Here is an 18,703-nt window from a genome sequence, read left to right as displayed (position 1 = left end):
GGTGCTTGGTTCGGGGATATTTTAGAATGTCCGTCATTATTTCTCCGCGGCAGTGTAGATGCTACTCGGCGTCTATCTTCTTCGCTTGTATGTGTGCTCAGCAAGGCAGTTTTGTGTTTGAGCGCCCCCAAGTGGTGTTTTACTGTAACTTCAGAAGCTCCAGACACGTGTGCAAAAGCGCCATTCTCATTGGTCGAATAGATTTCGACGTGAGGCGTCAAAAAAAAAAAACTACCCGAGACTTTGTTTTTTTTTTACGCTTTTTACGCGTGGCGTTTTTTCGCGTCGGTGTGCACACTCTCATTGGTGCCCTTTGTTTAGTCACAAGGCGTTAAACGTCGGCGAAAATCGCCGGCGAAATTCGTCCCGGTGTGAACGGGCCTTAAGAGTTGCTAAGCTACTGTAAGGAGTTGTTTTTTAGGTAAAATTACATTTCCAAGAAGGTAAGTAACCAGTTTTACATTTTTGTGTTGTCAAAAGACTGCACTTTAAAACGTGTTAACTGTCAAAGTCAGTAGAAAGAGAACCAAATGTTGAAGAGTGGTAGGAAAACAAAAAGTAATTCATGTAAGAGGGGCTGTTGAGAGTCTATAGGGGTACCAGCGACAATCGCCTGTCCTTCGCCGCGCAGCAAATTTGCGGCTTGAGCATTAAAAACGGCACTTTTGATGGCCAAAACGGCGTTCCTTACCTGGCAATTTCTGATACTTTTGCTTGCTATAGCTCGACGCCTTTCCAAAAATGTGTTCGTTAGCTTGATGCCCCAGCCGCATGTGGGAGGAGCTACCACCAAATGTTTTCAGCCTGATTGCTACATGGAGCGGTGTCTGTGTGTGTCTCATTCCAATGCATGGAAGACACGAAGGCTGTTTAGAGCAGTGGCGTGCGGGGAAGGTTGTGGCTGGTGATGCGCTGACTCTTTCAGAGTCTGATTTGCAAACAAATGAGAGGCCTATACGCCTCATTTTAGAATGGGAGAACATTTTATGTACCACCCATCATATTTCAAATAAGTCACAAACAAAATACTAAAAATTAGTTTCTGACTAACATGTCTTGCCTCCTTACATAGTGCCACATAGTGCACTATGTAGAGCACTATGTTTTAAGTATTATTATAGTGATATAATTTACTGGTTCTTATTAAATAAACTAATAAGAAACGTGAGCTCACGCGTCGCTACCCACATATTTCGGGCCCTACATACAAAACGGGTGGTGATTGAACATGCATTGAATGTTAAACTAGGTGAAACTTTGACAAATCAAGGTCTCAGATATGGTACTGATGTATGGATGCCGTCCCCTTTAATACAGGGTAGTGCCAACTGTTTGAAAAATGCAAGTTCTTGAACGCAAGTCACATGCTCGGTGTCTGGAGCTTGAGGCTTAACCCACAAGATGATAACGGCTCCTGTGTTCAGTAAGTAAACCATGTTCAGTAATCTACACTCATCTTAAAGCTGCATCAATTGTTCACTGGATTCCACAGTTTTCTTTGTTTTCTACATCTAGCTCAAAGTGTCTATAGCAGGGGTGTCAAACTCATTTTAACCGATGGCCACATCAGCAAAGCGGCTGTCCTCAAAGGGCCAGATATAACTTCTACATGTAACTAAATGTAATGAAAAATAAATGTAACTACTCCTTAATGTTAAATAACTCATTATTTATTTACTATAACTTTTTAAACTGACAATTCCAGTTGCATAGAAAACATATATTTGCTTGTTACTCTATAATAAATCTTTTTAAATTAGATTCTGTCAGGTTAGGTTATATAGACAGTGTATAAGTCCTAAAGTATAGTTGCCCTATAAATACACACCAATTTGTAATAGTCATTCTAAGAACTTAAAAACTTTTAGGCTCTTGCGGGCCACATAAAATGACATGGCTGGCCACATTAGGGTCAACTTTCCTTGTGGTTTTCTTTTAAATGTATTTCCTGTGTGTATCCCCCTTTTTTAACCACACTTTTGTCTAGTTAACCCTTATGCTATCCTATGACCCCACCCTTGCATTGACATGTTATTCCTACCAGGACAAAGGTGGATGAAGGTGGAAAGATTTCATGTAATCCATAGACAACAGTGAAGATCAGAAATCATTGAAGAAAAAAGGTTCAGCGTACTGATGAAGTTCTTGTGGGGTCATCTGGAACCCACAAGAACTTCATCACTATAGTTACCTTATCAACTGTGTGTATAAGTGGCTCCTTGCTGGAACTTTCCTCAAATTTCTGTCTATTATTTGATTCCAGTTGTGTACTCTAGCTAGCATTTAGTCTTTTATCATTTTCTTGGTATTCTGCCTCAGCAGAACTATTTGTTGTTTTGGCTTAGCTACCTCTTCATCTGCACAGCCTGCATTTTGATCCTGATCCATGTTCTCTAAGTGCTTCAGTCCTGGTAGATGATACTGAGATGATGGAGGTGTTGGACTGCTCTCCAGCAAATTCCTTGATTGACAGCAGTACTCCCTTAACCCTTCTGATTTATCGCTGAAAAGGATTAATGTTGCTGCTGCATGAAAACATGGTTCTGCTTGCTTTTGTGGCAACAGACTGCAGTGATGAGCTCTGCATCACACGCCACAGCTAATAATTCGGCTGCTCCCCGTTATTCTGATGAACGGGGACGGGTGGTCCCTGCACTCCACAGCAGATAATCACAGAGCGAAACCCTCAGCTCTGTGATCCATCCATGCTAGAACCAATTACCCAACTTTGTACACACAGTAGCTTGACACCAATATTTTAAAACAGCTTTAAAACTGACGTTTCACAAAAAATACATTTAAGCAGTGAAGCTACGTTCACTCGGGGCATGTGACGAGCATTCAACAATGCTCAACGTGTATCCTGGACTGTCGCTACCCAGTACTAGCGCATGTCCGCCATCGAGTCCCTGATTGGTCAAAGTTTGATCTGGTTTAACTTTTAATGCGCATTCAACGGACAAGCGTTTTGTGTGTACTGCTCAAAAAGGATTATGAAAACTTGTATAGTCATATTTAAACACTGAAGCCCAAAATTCACGTTTACACGTGTTTACTTAAACTTATTATTGGAAGTGGCCGCTTGAACATGCGTCGCCGGCGAAGATGTGACGGTAGCTTAACATGCCTAAGGGATTTTTCCCAGCACTTAACTTGGAATGTGTTAACCTTAAAAGGTGGCTTTGAATTTTATGTCAAAAACTACTTAACCTAGAAGTTCATTTTATTATGTCTTCAGTTTTTGGATCAAATCTTTAACAGTTTTGATTTATTGTTGCTCTCTTTACCATTAATCCTTGCATAAATCTTTTTAGGCCTTCTCAGTCAATGTCAAGTCTTTAGAATACTTCTTTTTAGTATCTGTTTGCTAAAAATAAAATGCAGACTAAACCAACCTTACAATAAAAAACATGTTTAGCTTTAAACCTCTTTAACGTTTAGGCTTTTTCTGCACGATTCCTTTAAAACAAAGCATAAAAATCACCTAAATCTTTGATAAAACACAAACAACCTGAAAAATATGAACAAAACAAATGTTAGTAAATCCTTAAAAGTAATAAATGACCATCAGTAAGATTTCATGTATCAGCTGCCCCTCTGGTTTTTCAAATCCAAAAACAACAAAGTGACCGTCTCTGCTGGCTGAACGGCGGGACGACGGTGAAGGACGAGTCAGTCCATCGATGTGTTTGGCCCTCGGGGTTCAGGAGGACCTGCTTTGGCAGAGTGTGATAAGAGCGGCCCCTATGGACACCAGGAGGCTCCTTTGGAAGGGTGGATGTGTGTGTGTGGGGTGGGCTTTTAAGGTCAGACTCACAATAGAGTTTGTCAAAACCAATAAAAACCTGAAGGAGACGAGGAAACGAAGACGAGAGCAGACATCTGAATGCAAGTCAAGGCCTCCTTCCTTCTCCCTCCTCCTGTGGTCTCTACATGTTTTACCCCCACCTCACCAACTGGGGCACCCTATAGATTGACTAGCTGTCTGATAAGAGCTACAATTACATTGATTAAGTGTAGGGCCATCTTTACCGTCTGTCCCCCTCCTTCCTTTCCTCCAGTCCTCAGCTGACTATAGCTTCTCTAACCACTGCAGGTGCTGAGATCCAAGCTTGGGACAAATACACACTGAGAAAACACACATTTTGAAGGCTGTAAGACATGGGAGTGGGAAGGGGATACTGTGCAGCACCAACCTGATATGACAAGTTTGGAAAACCTTCAACCATTTTTGCATAAATTGACTATGAGGTGTCATGAGTTTTGATGATGGACAGCCCCATCCCAAAGTCCTCTCCCTCTGATTTTTCAAGAGGAGGGTGCATGGGCGGTTGTCTCCATAACCCATATCGCATCCATTGTCTCCACAGCCGCCCACGCCGTAAGCTTGCCTAGACTGCCGGTACCCTTTTAGCTGCCTCAGGAGTCCCACAAGCCAGTCAGGCTGGGTAGGACTAGAGGCAGAGAACATGGTTCCACCGTGAGCTAAAAAATCTATCATGTTTCTTTGGAACTTACAAAACACAATATAAACTTGACTGATGTCTCATTTGAAACTAATAGGGTTTGATGAGACAAATCTCTTCCGGGTTTGGGCCATCCCTAAAATCTTCCACCGTTGATGCTTGAATTTATTCCAATTATGAAAAAAAAACAAAGCAAAAAATGTTTTTGCTCTCAAGTAGAGGCTAAATTAGGTTACGTTTGGAGCGGTTGAAGTGTATTTGCATCAGGCCATGTCAAGAGATTAAAGAATAAAACTGTCCAAAATCTCAAACTTTCTTTCGCTGGAACTAAGGGGATAAGTCTAGTTGCTGACAAACAACCCCACACTATCATACTCCCTCCAACAAACTTCACACAACTCGTCCCAGCAACAAACACCAAACCAGACTTGGCTGTTGGTTTGCCAGAAGTTTGGTTCATCACTACAGAGAAGGCATCTGCTTCAGATTCCAAAAGCGGTGTGCTTTAACCCAGTGGTCCCCAACCACCAGGCCGCGGGACACTTGGCACGGGGACGCACCACGTCGGTTAAATAGAAGTAGTCTTTTTGTCCAGGTGAGGTGTTTATGTCCCTTTGACCATGAAAAATTCTATTTTTTTGAGGGATGAGTGAATACTTTTGTCATTGTGGTTTATTTGCTTTAGTCACAGTGTGATTTTGGTGGGACATCCCATCCATGTGATTTTGTTCTCATGAGCGAACCCACAAGAGACATTGGCCTGTCTTTTAGCCTCTTTGACTGGCCTAGATTTGACATGACATCTGTTGCTGTTTCTGCATGCTTGCTGTCACTCAGATCTCCTGCCAATGTTCACAAACGAAGCCTCAAGACGTTGGGGGATCTCCTCCCAGAGAAGCTCAGCTGCCACACTAACAGTGTACAGTAGCAGAGGAAGTGGCGCTGGTGGAGTGCATGGGTAGTAGCTCGGCTGAAGGGGGCATACTTTTGAGAACGAACCTCCACCAGTACATCAATAACAGTCAAAGAAAATCACAATCTGACAGAAAGGAACATAAACCTCATTTGACTTTTGGGAAGTCTTTAAGTGGCTGAAAAAACCTGTCATAAAGGGACAACCTTTTACCATGTTTACATGTGTTGGCTTTTGTTAAGTATTCTGGTCTTAAATCATAACTTCTCCTACTTTTTTGCTTGGAAACACAAACAACAGTCCAACAAAAAAGAGAATATTGTCATTTAAACATCAAATAAACCTCATCAGAGACCGACCTTTCCTCTCCTGAGAACACAGAAATACTAATGCATGCTGGTATCACAGATTTAGTGCTCCACTTTCTGCTTTCTCAGACATGCAGCTGCATGGAAACTGACAAGAAGCAGGCAGAGAGCGCACATCACATTTAGGTTCAAGTCTCTGCAGGGGATGTCTGAGTGTTTCAGAACTGATCTGAACATTCTTGTTTGGGTTTGAAGAGCTCCTGAAGGTTTAAAACCTTGATATTTGTGAGAATTGCTCATGAATTTTGAACCTTGAAGACCACTACATAAAGGAATTGACAGAAAATTCAAATTTATTTGGAATTACGATGCTTTTCAAACCCTTTGATTAATTCAACATAAACTGCAATATCATTTTATGGTATCAGTTATATTAATTTGGTTGTTTTGGTAAATTTTTTCTCAAGAATATTGACATGAGTGTTCAAGAAAAAGTGACTTATTTACCTAATGTTTCAAACTTGATCCACACATTCTTAACATGGTGTAACTGTATTATTAATAACTAATTATCAACATTTTTTTAAGTCTTTCAATACAGCAAATAAGTTATTCTTACCATAAATTTTGAAAATTAACTAAATGTTTTCCCGCCAAAAGTGGTTTTGAGAGGCAGCCATTTTTAAATGAGCGGGAAAAGCTCTTCTACTGCCCCCAGAGGAAAGAAGAGGTACTATAGGGCAAAAAATTTGGACTAAGTTCTATATAATGGTTTTTTAAGGAAAGATTGGATCAAAAATGCTTATATCAAATATGATAAGAATTGTTAGAAAGATTTAAGAGCACTGGAATATAGTCTGGATTTACAACACTTAAATCTACTGTTTTGATCTGAATAAAAGCCCTGAAAAAAACTATCTCCTTTTCATATATTCGATAAGCTGACATTTTTTTTGTAAAAAAAGAAAAGAAAAGAAAAAAATGCAGTTGTCTGAATACATATCCGGAAAGAGCATAAAACTGTTATAGAGAAAACAACACAAAATAGAAAAGTTTTTTTTTGTGGTAAAGTTTGCTTAAAACACAGGTTAAATTTGAAATCAGAAATCTTATTTCTAGCTTTGAAGCCAAAGTTCTTATAAATTAACACAAAAATGACTTTTTTCTGTTAAGGACATACAATGAGATGCTGAAATTTAAAAGTGACGAAAATGTTCCCACTCAAAGCATCTTCTTATCTACTTTCAAAGCCTTCCTATGGTCTTTCAATTATTATGTATGTAGTTTTTAGTCAAAGTCAAACAACGTGTTGTTTTTGAGAACATAATTTAAGCAGGAGTTCTTTAGAAAATTGTCTCTAAATTGTGGGCAGGACTGTTGGTGTGAAACAATCTCACCTTTCCTTCTCTGTTGCTGGAAACTGTTTGTTTACACACTCTCTGGCTAGCTTATAGGCCCTCACATCCCCAACCTAACATTAATATTCCAATGGCGAAGAGTATTGGAGCTATCCAGCTGTACAGTTTTGATGCCAGTTCAGACGAGGAAAACAAAGACGTACATGGATCTAGTTGTCTACTAGTGGATGCATCAGACTAGAGTGGAGCAGGGAGCTTTTGGCCCGCCCAGCATATTTTCTACGTCACAAGTACAATCTTTTTCCGACACTATTTTCTTTGTCTGCTCCTGATTCACAACAACTTTAATAAAGAAATACTTAGAAATGCTATGGTAGTCTTAACCTCCTTTATATTTGTGTTCCATCATGAAAAAAATGTCACAACAGCAGGTTAAAAACAGCAAAAACACGATACAAATCAGAGTAGGTCTATAAAAAGTGAGCTGATTATTAGTTACTAGCCTCCAAACTGCCCACAAAGTCAATGTTTAAGGGTTTGAAAATGTACTTACCTTAAAAAATGAACTTTTGGAGGATACAAAGACTTACAAGATGCTAAACGATGTAACTAAATTTTTCATATCGTGTCTGAATTCATTGGAACAATTTTTATGTTTCCTGGAAACCTTTTGCGTATGTTTAAATTATTATTTTTTCTTTTTGACTAGTCTGGCTGTGTATGTTCGTACCGCTCAGCAGGGGCTGGTTGCGTCTGTACGAGACAGGAAGTGGGCCCAGGCGCTCCTGCCGCTGACTCAACACTCTGCTCAGGTGACCTGTGTGCCGCAGGCTGCCCACAGTCACGCTGTGCAAGTACACCGGCTCCACAAAGTGGCTCAGCAGCGCTCCCTGCAGGCCCAAAATGTTCCACCTAAGAGCAAAAAAAACAGAGAAAAAAGAATACGGTTATGTGAGGACAGGTGGGAGGAGAGACAGAATTAGAGGGTGGGCAGAAAGAAGTGAAAGCCTCAAAGAAAGGTGGAGACAATTTGATCATTATCTTGATGTGGGACGTGATGAATAACAGTCAATGACTGACGGCACCAACACACACACACACACAATCACACATCCTCTCCTCCAGAAACCGCCCTCATTGCCAACACCAACACAGCCAAAGGTCAGTACATCTGCATTCATTCCATGGAACAACACATTAGCATGTGTACATTCATCAGAGCCACAGAGGTTAATGCACTGCACAGGGCTGCAGGAGAGCCTCCTTCGATTTGCTCGCTGATCACCTCCAGGTTTGTTTAGGAAGATCCACAAGTGACACAAAATCTTTCGGAGGCTAATCTAAGCAGCCACACCCACGCCTGACTCCGATCATTTACCAGAGGGTTCAGATCCCCCATGTTTACCCCTCAGATACTCAAATGAAATGGATAACGCTCATTATCTGTTCACTGAGAAAACAGGATGTTTGCTGAGCATCTCACCGAAGGCCATTTTTGAACCAAAGCTCTGCAAATCATCTCTTTGGTTAATCAATGTTTCCTTATCTCTAATCTAATTATATCTGCACCCCAATAACAGCCACCTGCTTTACCTGCAATAAGACAGAAAATATAGATCCACAAATAAAGGAGTAGCTTTTCTCTGGGAGTTCACACACACACACACACACACACGTCAGTTCTGCAAATAACTGAAACTGTTTGTGCCGAAATATTAATTTACTCCCAAAGCGACACCGTGAACAGAAACATCTTCTAATCTCATGCAAGAAAAGACAGCCATCTGGCTCAGGAGGGAGACTCTGAAGAGAGGGGAGAGTGGAGACCTCTTCTTTCTCTCCCTCTGCTGCTGCATCCATCGCCTCCTTCCTTCCCTCCGCCAGTAAATGCCGAACCATTAAAGTAATGCGTTCATCTGCATAAAAGTGCGATGGAAGCGGGAACATCATCGTTATATGAAAGCCATTTAGGGCCCTCAATTAAGTCCAGCTGTCAAGTGCAAGTCAAATATTTGCAAAGAAGTTTCAGTGGGGACATCTCCGGAAAACAAAGCGGCGATGGAAACTACATCGCGATGGATGCATGTGACGGGAGCAACGATCCGGACGTTCCCTCCGGTCACATCTGAAGTAACTAAAATAAAGAGCAGGAAATGACGGGAGGGAGGAAATAAAGGAAAAGTGATGGGACGATGGTAAAGGGCACAAAGGGAATCTGCAGCAGCGTGTGAATGTGTGTGCACTGGCTCGTCTCAGTTACGCCCACTCTCCTGACCTTGATAAACTGGCCCTCAGTGACCCACTCACTTTAACGATGGCCACCGATCACTTACAGCGATAAAAAAAAAAAAAAAGCACAGACTCTGCCCTCTTAGAAAAGGGGAAAGGATGGCGGGAGAGAAGAAAAGCGGGATGTCCCTTCTCCCTCCCGCCGTCACTCTATTTTTTTGTCAAGTAATTGCTTTCACCCCTGTTGGTGACCTGGGTAGATTTAATCACACCGTCTCCAGCTCGGGCCAACTGAATCAAATTGGTCAAATTAACAGCAGCTACACGGGAGAAGGGGTTCACCTTTTGCTTTGCACCCTTTTTCCTGGATGTCCTCCTTGCGTTTTGCTCTGTTTGCACCGGTCTGGTCACAAACACGCCTCAAGCTGCAGGCCTGCACGCCTGAGTTGGCACGCCGCAGTGCTTGCTAAGCTCAATTCACAGCTCTCCTGTGGAGATTTAATCTCAGCCAAAAGAAGAAAGTCTACATTGAAATAATTTTTCAGATCTTTCAAGGAGTTTGACGTCCAACCTAGAGGTGCAGACATTTTATTACTAAGTTGGATCCTTGATGCAACAGAGTGGTAGAATGCTAAAAAAAAGTCGATTAATCATTTAACACTGGAGCTTTATCAGAATCAGCTGATTTACTTTGAAAACAAAATAACTTCTTAACTGTAGTGCTTCGTTCACACCCAGCATGTGATGTGCGTTCGAAAATGCGCTGGTTCTTGAACGCGCTTGTCGTATCAGTTTTCACACTGGACTGTACCTACAGTTGGAAGAGTCTTGGTGCGAAATGTCGGAGCGATGCAAATCCTGCAAATCTTGCTCCAGGCTTTTTTCTTTTACAGCTCTATGCGGATACATGAAAGACTTGGTGTCATATAATTCTGTTATGACACAAACCGCAGCTATTCATTTCTCCTTCATGATTCATTTTTTGACAGTTGGCACCTCCGTGTTTGGAAAAGGACTCTACCAATACGACACTAATAAATCCAAGTCCCTGATTAGTCAAAGTTCAACCGGCTTAACTTTCATCACGTGTTCAATGGCCGCATGTCTTGTATGTAAAGCCCGAAAATGGACTATCAAATTGCGAAGAGACACATGACCGCGACAGTTTTAAATGCCGAAGCCCTTTTTATTGGAAGTGGTTTCTTGAACAGGCGTTTCCAAGTCCGGTGTGTGAACGTAGCATATTGACGGAAAGCTGCTTTTCTCTGCATCAGAATCCCTTGGAATTACATTAATTGCATCCCTTAGCAAAAAGAAGTACACTTGAATTCTATTTTATTAAGTTTACTTGAGTATAAGTACAAATATGGCAAGTCTACTAGACCATGTACGTGTAGAGGAAGTATAGTAAACTGAATACTTCCTCAGACTAAATGGGAACATGTTGAATTTACAATTTATCAAAAGTATATGAAAGGTATACTGCCTTACTTTTGCTTTAGACTAAGGGTGTATTTAGACTGGGAAAACTGTTTGTTCTGGACCGAGTCCACTTAATTTGGTCTGGATTGAGTCCTGAACCTTCAGTTGGGTCTGTATTCAGACTGTCATCAAGCAGCCACTCAGCATTAAGGGTTTGATAGGGGAGTTAAGCCACCAAATGGTTTCTGAACACAGCTGTGTCTGCAGCTCCCCGCTCCCCCAAGGGCAGGGACTTAGATGCAGGGCAGCTAATAGGACTTTTACCCAGACAGCTTTGAAAAAATATGGATTTACGATAAAGTACAGTGGGTCTAAAGTGCGAATCACATCGATAAATCACTCAACACAAAAACTGATCAAGATCACAACGACAATAAAAAAAGCCAAGCAAATAAGAAAAAAGGCAACATTATATTCCAGAAAGCAAAATTAAATTCCAGAAGCAAATGAATTTTTTTTTATGAAAACCAAAAGGGATTTCAAATCCAATGAGATCAAAATGAAATGCGGAAAAATGAAAGAAAATAAGAAACCGGAAAAGGTAGATATAATGGGACATCACTGATTGATGATGGTGTTTGAGTTTTGAAGCAAAGAGAAAGCAGCAGCAGATTTTGTCCAAACTGTGGTAAATAAAGAATTGACTCAGAAATCACTAAACTTTTGCAGTGGGTGTGGCCAGACGCTCAAAGAAGTCATTTCTGTCAGAAGATACTGTCATGGTAAAAAAGTTCTGGTTGACTATAAAATGTCATCATCCATGCCATCCACATCATTTTTATTGTAATCAGTGATAATAATATTGAACTTTTCTAATTTCACTTTACTTTTTTGGCTTCAGAATTTCTGTTTTGCTTTTTAATTGTTGTGGTGATCCTTAACGTTTTTGCATTGAATGATATAATGTGAATTGCACTTCAGGGCCACCGTACTAAAGTGTTAGCAAACCTCTAAGAACTGATGAGACTAATATTTCATATTAGTATTCATATCACAGAATTTTATATAAAAATAAATACGACTTCAGAAAAAATCTCATTTCATCTTGAATGTCTAATCTAATATCTTGAACAGCATTTTGGTTGTTTAAATTAGATGAGTATCTTTTGGGCGAAAAAGGTTGATATATAACATTTGATTATGTGTGAAGATCTATTTTATAATTCATTCATTTCTTCTCACCTTACAGTTTGTTATCTCTTCCATTTTTTTTAAATTTACCTTAGGAATTCAGATCTAGAATTTCCTTACAAACTAAAGGCCGGGGAATCCCAGAGGTGAGAGTCATTATGCATATTGGCCTGTGTGTGCAGCTGCAGAGAAACTCCCAGCGTGAACTCACTCCTATCACATCAAGATGGTGTGAAAGTGGAGCTGAGGGGGCAAAATACCTTCATCACCAACCTGTGGATAGTCTTAACCTGGTTTCAGGGTGCATACAGCTCCCTGCTTTTTCCAGTTTCCTCTGATCAGAGCACAACACTGGATTTTACCTGAACTTTGCTGCTCTGGAAAAAAGTTCATATAAGTTAAAAAGTAATTCAACCTATATGAACTTTTTTTCATTCACTTAACAGTCAAGCCTGAAAATCTAGAGATTACAACACAGATGTAATTAATCTTCTAACTGATTAAAGTGGGATTACTAAGTAAGGCCCTTCATGGAAAATCAATTGTGGCAAACACTACAACACCAATGAACAAGGTAAATATCAGGCGAGCCGCCACTCATCTCATAACGTATATTTTAAAAGGCTTTTCTCAAACTAGACTCTCATGACAGTCTTCTAAAATCCCTCACTGTTTAGTTTATTTTTATTTTTCTAAAGAGATTTCACATTCATGGAGTGATGTGTATTTTCTTTTCAAATGTCAGCGACGATAACAGAATTTTAAGTCGGAAAATGAGGTTTTAACTTTCCAAAGTGGCACACGGAAAGTGAAGAAAGCAGCAAAGGCAGGACTCTAAATGTCACGGCACATAATAGATTTACAGATAGACTCCTAAAAGAAATGTTCAAAGGAAGGCTTTGATTTGGACCAAAACGTGATAAACTACGATGGAGGAGGGTGATAGGACTCGCCTTGTGAGCTTGTCAGTGCAGGACATGGTGATGAGCTGCTCGCCCTGCAGGACGCCGTCCCACGTCTGGACGGGCCCCCTGCATCGGGCCGGCACCGTCCCTTCGCCCGACTCGATTTTGGTCCGCAGGTGGCACCGGTGCTTCCTCATAAGGTGTCTGCTGCTGTGCACTGAAGATAGAAAGGAAGTTTCACCTACAGATGGATCTTTTAGCAACCTAAATACTTGTTTTATATATTTCAAACATAAACGTTTTTGGGATAAAACTTCAAAAGAACACATAATTTTTTATTTATAGCTTTTTATAAAATCCTGCAGGATAATCTAGTGCAGATTACATTTCTGGCCGGGCTACAAAGAACAAGCAACCCTTTTTTTTTTTAAAGTGCTACATTCATTTTCATTAAAGGAAATGTTATTTAGTCAGCAGTAGTGCTGAAAGAGGCCAAATTATGGGATGTCAGAAAAAAATCATTTCCATAAATTGTGATTAAATGAGAGTGGTTTAATAAAGCGGATTATAACAGAAAGGAAGGCCTGCTGTCTTACAGTCAGTGGAAATTTCATAGGGCGAGTTGAGCCTCCCGTCACCACACGGCGATGTGCTGATGTACAAGTGGAAGTGGACGTCGTCTCTGAGCCTGTAGCTGCGCTCTTTGTGGCGTACGAATATCGACTCCTCCCAGTCCTCCATCCTTTTACTTTGACAGCAGCAAAAACAGAGAAGGCAACAAGAAGGAGGGGGACTGATGAGAAAGGCAGCACCATTCATCACAGCGCGGGAAATGGATTTCCACTTTTCTTTTCCAATGATGAAGTGAGGCAGAGGCGGAGAGAGATGGACACCGGCTCTCCCTCTGACCACAACTCATTCTGTTGTGCCCGAGCGATTCCTGTACATTAGTCAAGCTGTCCAAAGAACTCAGTGGAAAAAGGGGAAATAAGGCCCCCCTTTTCTGAAAACTCATGAAATCCGGACCCTTGTAGTGATTTAAAACACAAATGAGAGCAGGAAACATTTAAAGAATGACATTAGTTTGAACACTTTTAGTGGCAGGGAATTTAACTGCTGAATAGCAACAGCTTACAGTTTGTTGCGACTTTCACAATAAAAGCTGAGCGGATTGGGGTTAGAATAGACAGAAAATGGTGATTCATTATATACCGTTTGCTTTGCTTACACATGGCCTTCTTAAACTACGTTCACATCGGCTGTGGCAACTCGTGTTCGAGCGGCCATGTTCGACAAAAAGTCTAAGCAAACGTCCGTACAGCCGCATTTTGTGCTTCTGCGTTCAAACCTCTTGCGTTCATGTGTCACTACGCAAGTTTTTAAGTTTTTTCTTTGGCTCCACGTACAAACCGGGCGTTCACTGAACACATGCTAATAGCTCAAACAGCTGAACTTCTGACTGCTTGATTGACAAACAGCTGAACTTTGACCAATCAAATTCGGTAGAGGCAGTAAGACCCAAGAGCCAACCATTTGAAAAATTGATCACGGAGGGGAAATTATTAATTGTGGTTTATGTCTGGCTGGAATTGGGACATTTTCTGGGAAATCGGAGTCCCTGATCGGTCAAAGTTTAACACATTTTCAGTGGTTGCACTTTTTGCACGTTAGCCCAGAAATTGGTCTTAGAAGTGTATAGCTACGTGTGTTTTGAAAGCAAATGTCCGAAATGTGCATTAACATAGAGTTTTCTATGGAAGTGGTCGCTGTTTTTGAGGCCGGTGTGAACATAGCTTGATTGGGGGGGGGATTGATTGATTGATCAGAACCGGTTTACAAAAACGATGTAAAACTATAAAATGAATTGACTCAGTGGGGGTGGGATTATATGACCTTGCTTCTTCCCACTCCTTTTCAAGCAATAAATCAAGCTCTACTTGAATTTAGTTAATGATCACTGTTTTTAATTAAGCATATCTGATTTAAGTGTCTTTTTTTGTTTTATTTTCTGTCTTTTTAATCTATGAATTTCATCATTTCTGTAATGAGTTTGACAAATCTGTCTGAGTTCTTTATTGCTTCGACCACAATGCTTGAAATAAATCATTCATTCATTCATCTTCTTCCGTTTATCCCTTTTGGGGTCACGGGGCTGCTGGAACCTATCCCGGCTACTTGTGGGCGAAGGCAGGGGGACACCCTGGACAGGTCGCCAGTCTGTCGCAGGGTAGAATGTCCACAGTCACACACCCATTCACTCTCACAGTAGCCGCGGTTACATGGGCAGAATATCTTGATCGGATCAATGGTCGGGTTAAAATTCACCAGTGCACATGGGATCAGAAAACCTCTTTCCGATTAGAACAAACGTTCCCATGGCTCATACTCTCGTTCGGAATGAATCATTTGGGCATGCGCAGTAGTGTAAAAATCACCCGGATGCGGATATAGGTCCCGTTGTAAACAAACCGCTTCCACAGACATTTATGCAGCAGCTCGGTAACATACGAGACGATCTTCCAAACGTGCTTTTATTAATGTCATGAATATTATGAATTGCCTGTTCGCTCATCGTTATATTTAATCTGTGTGGTCAGTGCTTTTTTTGTGGAAGAATTAAGCTGGACGAAAGCTTAGGACAGACTAACACGGGCTAACATCATTAGCCTGATGGATGGACACAAAATCCAGGACCGTGCGAGAAACGCAGCAATCTGCAGCTTTCTAAGGACTGAGCGACTTTTATTTCTGCTCTGAAAGTTCACACAGACCGCCCCAAAGCCACTCTGTGAGCTAGCGGCCCGAGCTCTGTTCAAACACGGTTCCTCCTGAGTCCTGCAGCCGCTAACCCAGAGCGGCGGGACGGCTCGCAGTCTGAATTCTCCCACACATAACAAAACAACAAAACGCACACGTAACCCCCCCCCCCGACACAACATTATTAATCCAGCTGCTCTGCTCACTCGGGTGCCAGTGGACCGAGTGAGCGCTCCTCCTCCGAATCTCCCCCGTGAGGGGTGTAAGAGAGGGGAGAGCCAGCGGGGCGAGAGCGGAGCGGCGCTTTTCACGGGGTGTCCGCAGAGCTTTCTCTCAGCGAAACACCGTCTATGCGTGACGTAAACCAGAGCAGCAGTGACACACGATCGGAATGACCGTTTACATGCTCCACGATCGGATAAACGATCGGTATAACCCACCTATCTCGATCGGAAAGAAATTCTGATCCGAATGAGTCTGACCGGGGCAGAGTATTCCGAACGGCGCGTTTACATGACGCATTTTCTTTCCGATCAGGCGTTCATTCCGATTACTTTTGCCCATGTAAACGCGGCTACTCACACCTTTGGACAGTGGGAGGAAGCCGGAGATCCCGGAGAGAACCCACACATTAACGGGGAGAACATGCAAACTCCACACAGAAAGGTCCCCCATTGATGTTGTGATTTTCATGTCCCCCAGCCGGGACTTGAACCGGGGGCCTTCTTGCTGTGAGGCAAGAGCGCTAACCACTGCGCCACCGTGCAATAAATCAAATAAATCAATAGTTAAGTACCATATATTCTGCACTTTATTAAATGCCCTAATTTTTTTGAAAACACTCTATAAGATCACAGAGTGGTCCACAATCCTTAGCGAATGTTGTACAAGTTTGCCCATTTTTCACCAGCAAACAGCCATATTCAGGCTACTGCATAAGCTAACTACATGCAGAAAATGCATATGTAGTAAAATTACGACAAAAATATCAACAATTTACCAACTGGTCACTATTTTGTGACATCAAATAAATCTAAGAAGAATGGGATAGAGTGTAGACATACATTTACTAAAAAAGCTATTGATAGGAAAACTAAACTAACTAACCAAACTAACCTGCAAGACTAAAAACATTTATTTATGTATTTGATTCTTTAGGATTAGAACCAGCAGAACCAACACAAAGATCATAATGACTTTACTTGAATCTTCTGCTGTTGCAGCTTTTGGGTATAAAGTTGGTGAATAATTTTAGGTTTGGTGGGAAAAAAAAGAAAAAGAACTAGAGGAGATGGACCTGACAGAGGAAAATTGAAATGAGGTACAAGATGTGCAGGATCTGCTAATTAAACAGGGCACAGTGTTCAACTCTGACAAGATTAGCTCTTGTTTTGTGCCATTTACTAAAATGAATTTTAATTCACACAAAAACATTCAATCTTGTGTCCTGGTTGGGAAATTGTGAGTTGGCATAAAGTTTATTGTATCTTTGACCTTTTTTTTTTAAATGATAAAACCTCCAAAAAATGATTTTGTCAAGAATCTTGTGACAGTTTTCCAGCTGCTAAAGGTGCATTGTAACGTCCTCCATACTGCTAGTTAACTCACAGCTGCATTTGAGTTAGCACGAAAAGAGGTAACTAATCTTGTTGGTGAAATGATTGAAATTCATCTTTCCTGTTTACCTCTAAGCATCAATAAACATGAAACCCAGGCTAGTGATCCTAAAATAAAGCAGGAAGTAAAACACTTTTAGAGGATTTATTTTTTTTTCTGAGCGTGCCACAACATGTAGTTTCTTAGGGTTTTATGGGATGGATCTACAGGTGTTTGCCCCAAAGGTTTGGATGATGTGAACTTGAAAGAGACGTGCGTTGATGCTAAACTGGGATTTTGGAATTCTTGTTCAGAACAGCTGAATGTCCCACAGCAAAGAGCAGCTGCAGCCACTAATGCTGCTAATGAGCAGCAGGACGCTGATTGCACGCTCCCAGCATCATTAGAACTGCAGTTATGGCAAATATCAGACACAATTTCAGCATTATTACTGTCAGCTCCCCTGAACCACGTCTGAGCGGTTCCTTCCAGCAGCAGGACTGCAGTAAACTATGAAGAATGAATCAATAAAAGCCAAGTCTCTGGTGAGGGAAAATTATTGATAATGTTAAAGCTTATTTACAATGGAAGAGTGATGCTTGTTTAATGGGTTTGTTTGCCAAACTGTTGACTTGAAGAGACACTTTAAATAGAATTAACCTGATGCTACTATCTTTACTTCTGAACGCTGCTTAAACTGAATGAAAATCTTTTTAGTTTATGCTTTTCGCTGTCAGAGGTTAAGGAAAGTGCATCGAACTGATTCATCAGTAAGAAACTTTTTTCACAAACACAATGTTTATGAAAGTTATTCCTTTTAGTTAACCTAAGATAAATACTAAACATTAGTATGTATTTATTCTTCTTCCTCTAAAATCATATGAAAAGGTTTTTTTGTGTGTGTGTGTTTTTTTTAACATGTTCTTGCTGCATTTTTTTTCATGATGAATGACATATATAAAGAAAATAAAGCTCAAAGTGGCAATTCTGGGTCTTTCTTCTACATCCAAATCATGAATCAACAGGGAAGGATAGCATAAACTCAACTCTGATGTGAATTTCTAATGACTCTGCAGAAACTATGTCCTATAAAATGGCACAGCTTTTTGGATTTTGGCTGAAAACTGCATAATTATGGTCTAATTAAAAGAAATCTGGCAACACTTAGAAAATAGATCAAAAGATGATCGAGTTGGTCTTTAAATCATCTTCTTAAACTTCTCTGTGGTCTTAAAATATTACTTAGTCAAAAAAAAAAAACCTGTGTTGTTTTCTACGACATATTCCAGCTCAGAAGAGGTAAACAAAGACGTGCACGGATGTATTTGTCTGGAAGTGCATGCGTCACATATGTTCTGTCACAAATATGCTATTTTTCAAACAGAATTTTATTTATCATGTGAAAAACACCAAAAACACACAAAGCTGATTAATGCATCCTTTCATTTATTGATTGTTATTTTTTCAAATCTGAACAGTTCCAACAAGAACAAAGAATTTCTGTGCTTTAAATAGTTGAATTACTTTAATCAGAAACTTTTTGACTTCTGTAATGCAG

At 40.7% G+C, this 18,703-nt stretch overlaps 1 protein-coding gene across 2 annotated transcripts in view; it reads right to left on the bottom strand.

The window, feature by feature from the left end:
• The window catches only part of LOC101164014 (double-stranded RNA-specific editase B2), a 230,620-nt gene that overhangs the window by 10,744 nt on the left and 201,173 nt on the right, over positions 1-18,703 (bottom strand). For both annotated transcript variants that reach the window (XM_020712719.2, XM_020712721.2), the window contains exons 6-8: positions 13,389-13,540; positions 12,841-13,009; positions 7,776-7,957 (exon numbers count right to left, since the gene is read on the bottom strand). In XM_020712719.2, coding sequence (XP_020568378.1) covers positions 7,776-7,957; positions 12,841-13,009; positions 13,389-13,540 — 503 coding nt within the window. The remainder of the gene's footprint in view (positions 1-7,775; positions 7,958-12,840; positions 13,010-13,388; positions 13,541-18,703) is intronic.

Source organism: Oryzias latipes, chromosome 20 (assembly GCF_002234675.1).
Source record: "Oryzias latipes chromosome 20, ASM223467v1".
NCBI lineage: Eukaryota > Metazoa > Chordata > Actinopteri > Beloniformes > Adrianichthyidae > Oryzias > Oryzias latipes.
Note: the sequence above shows the minus strand (reverse complement) of the source record. Positions and strands in the feature narration are given on the sequence as shown.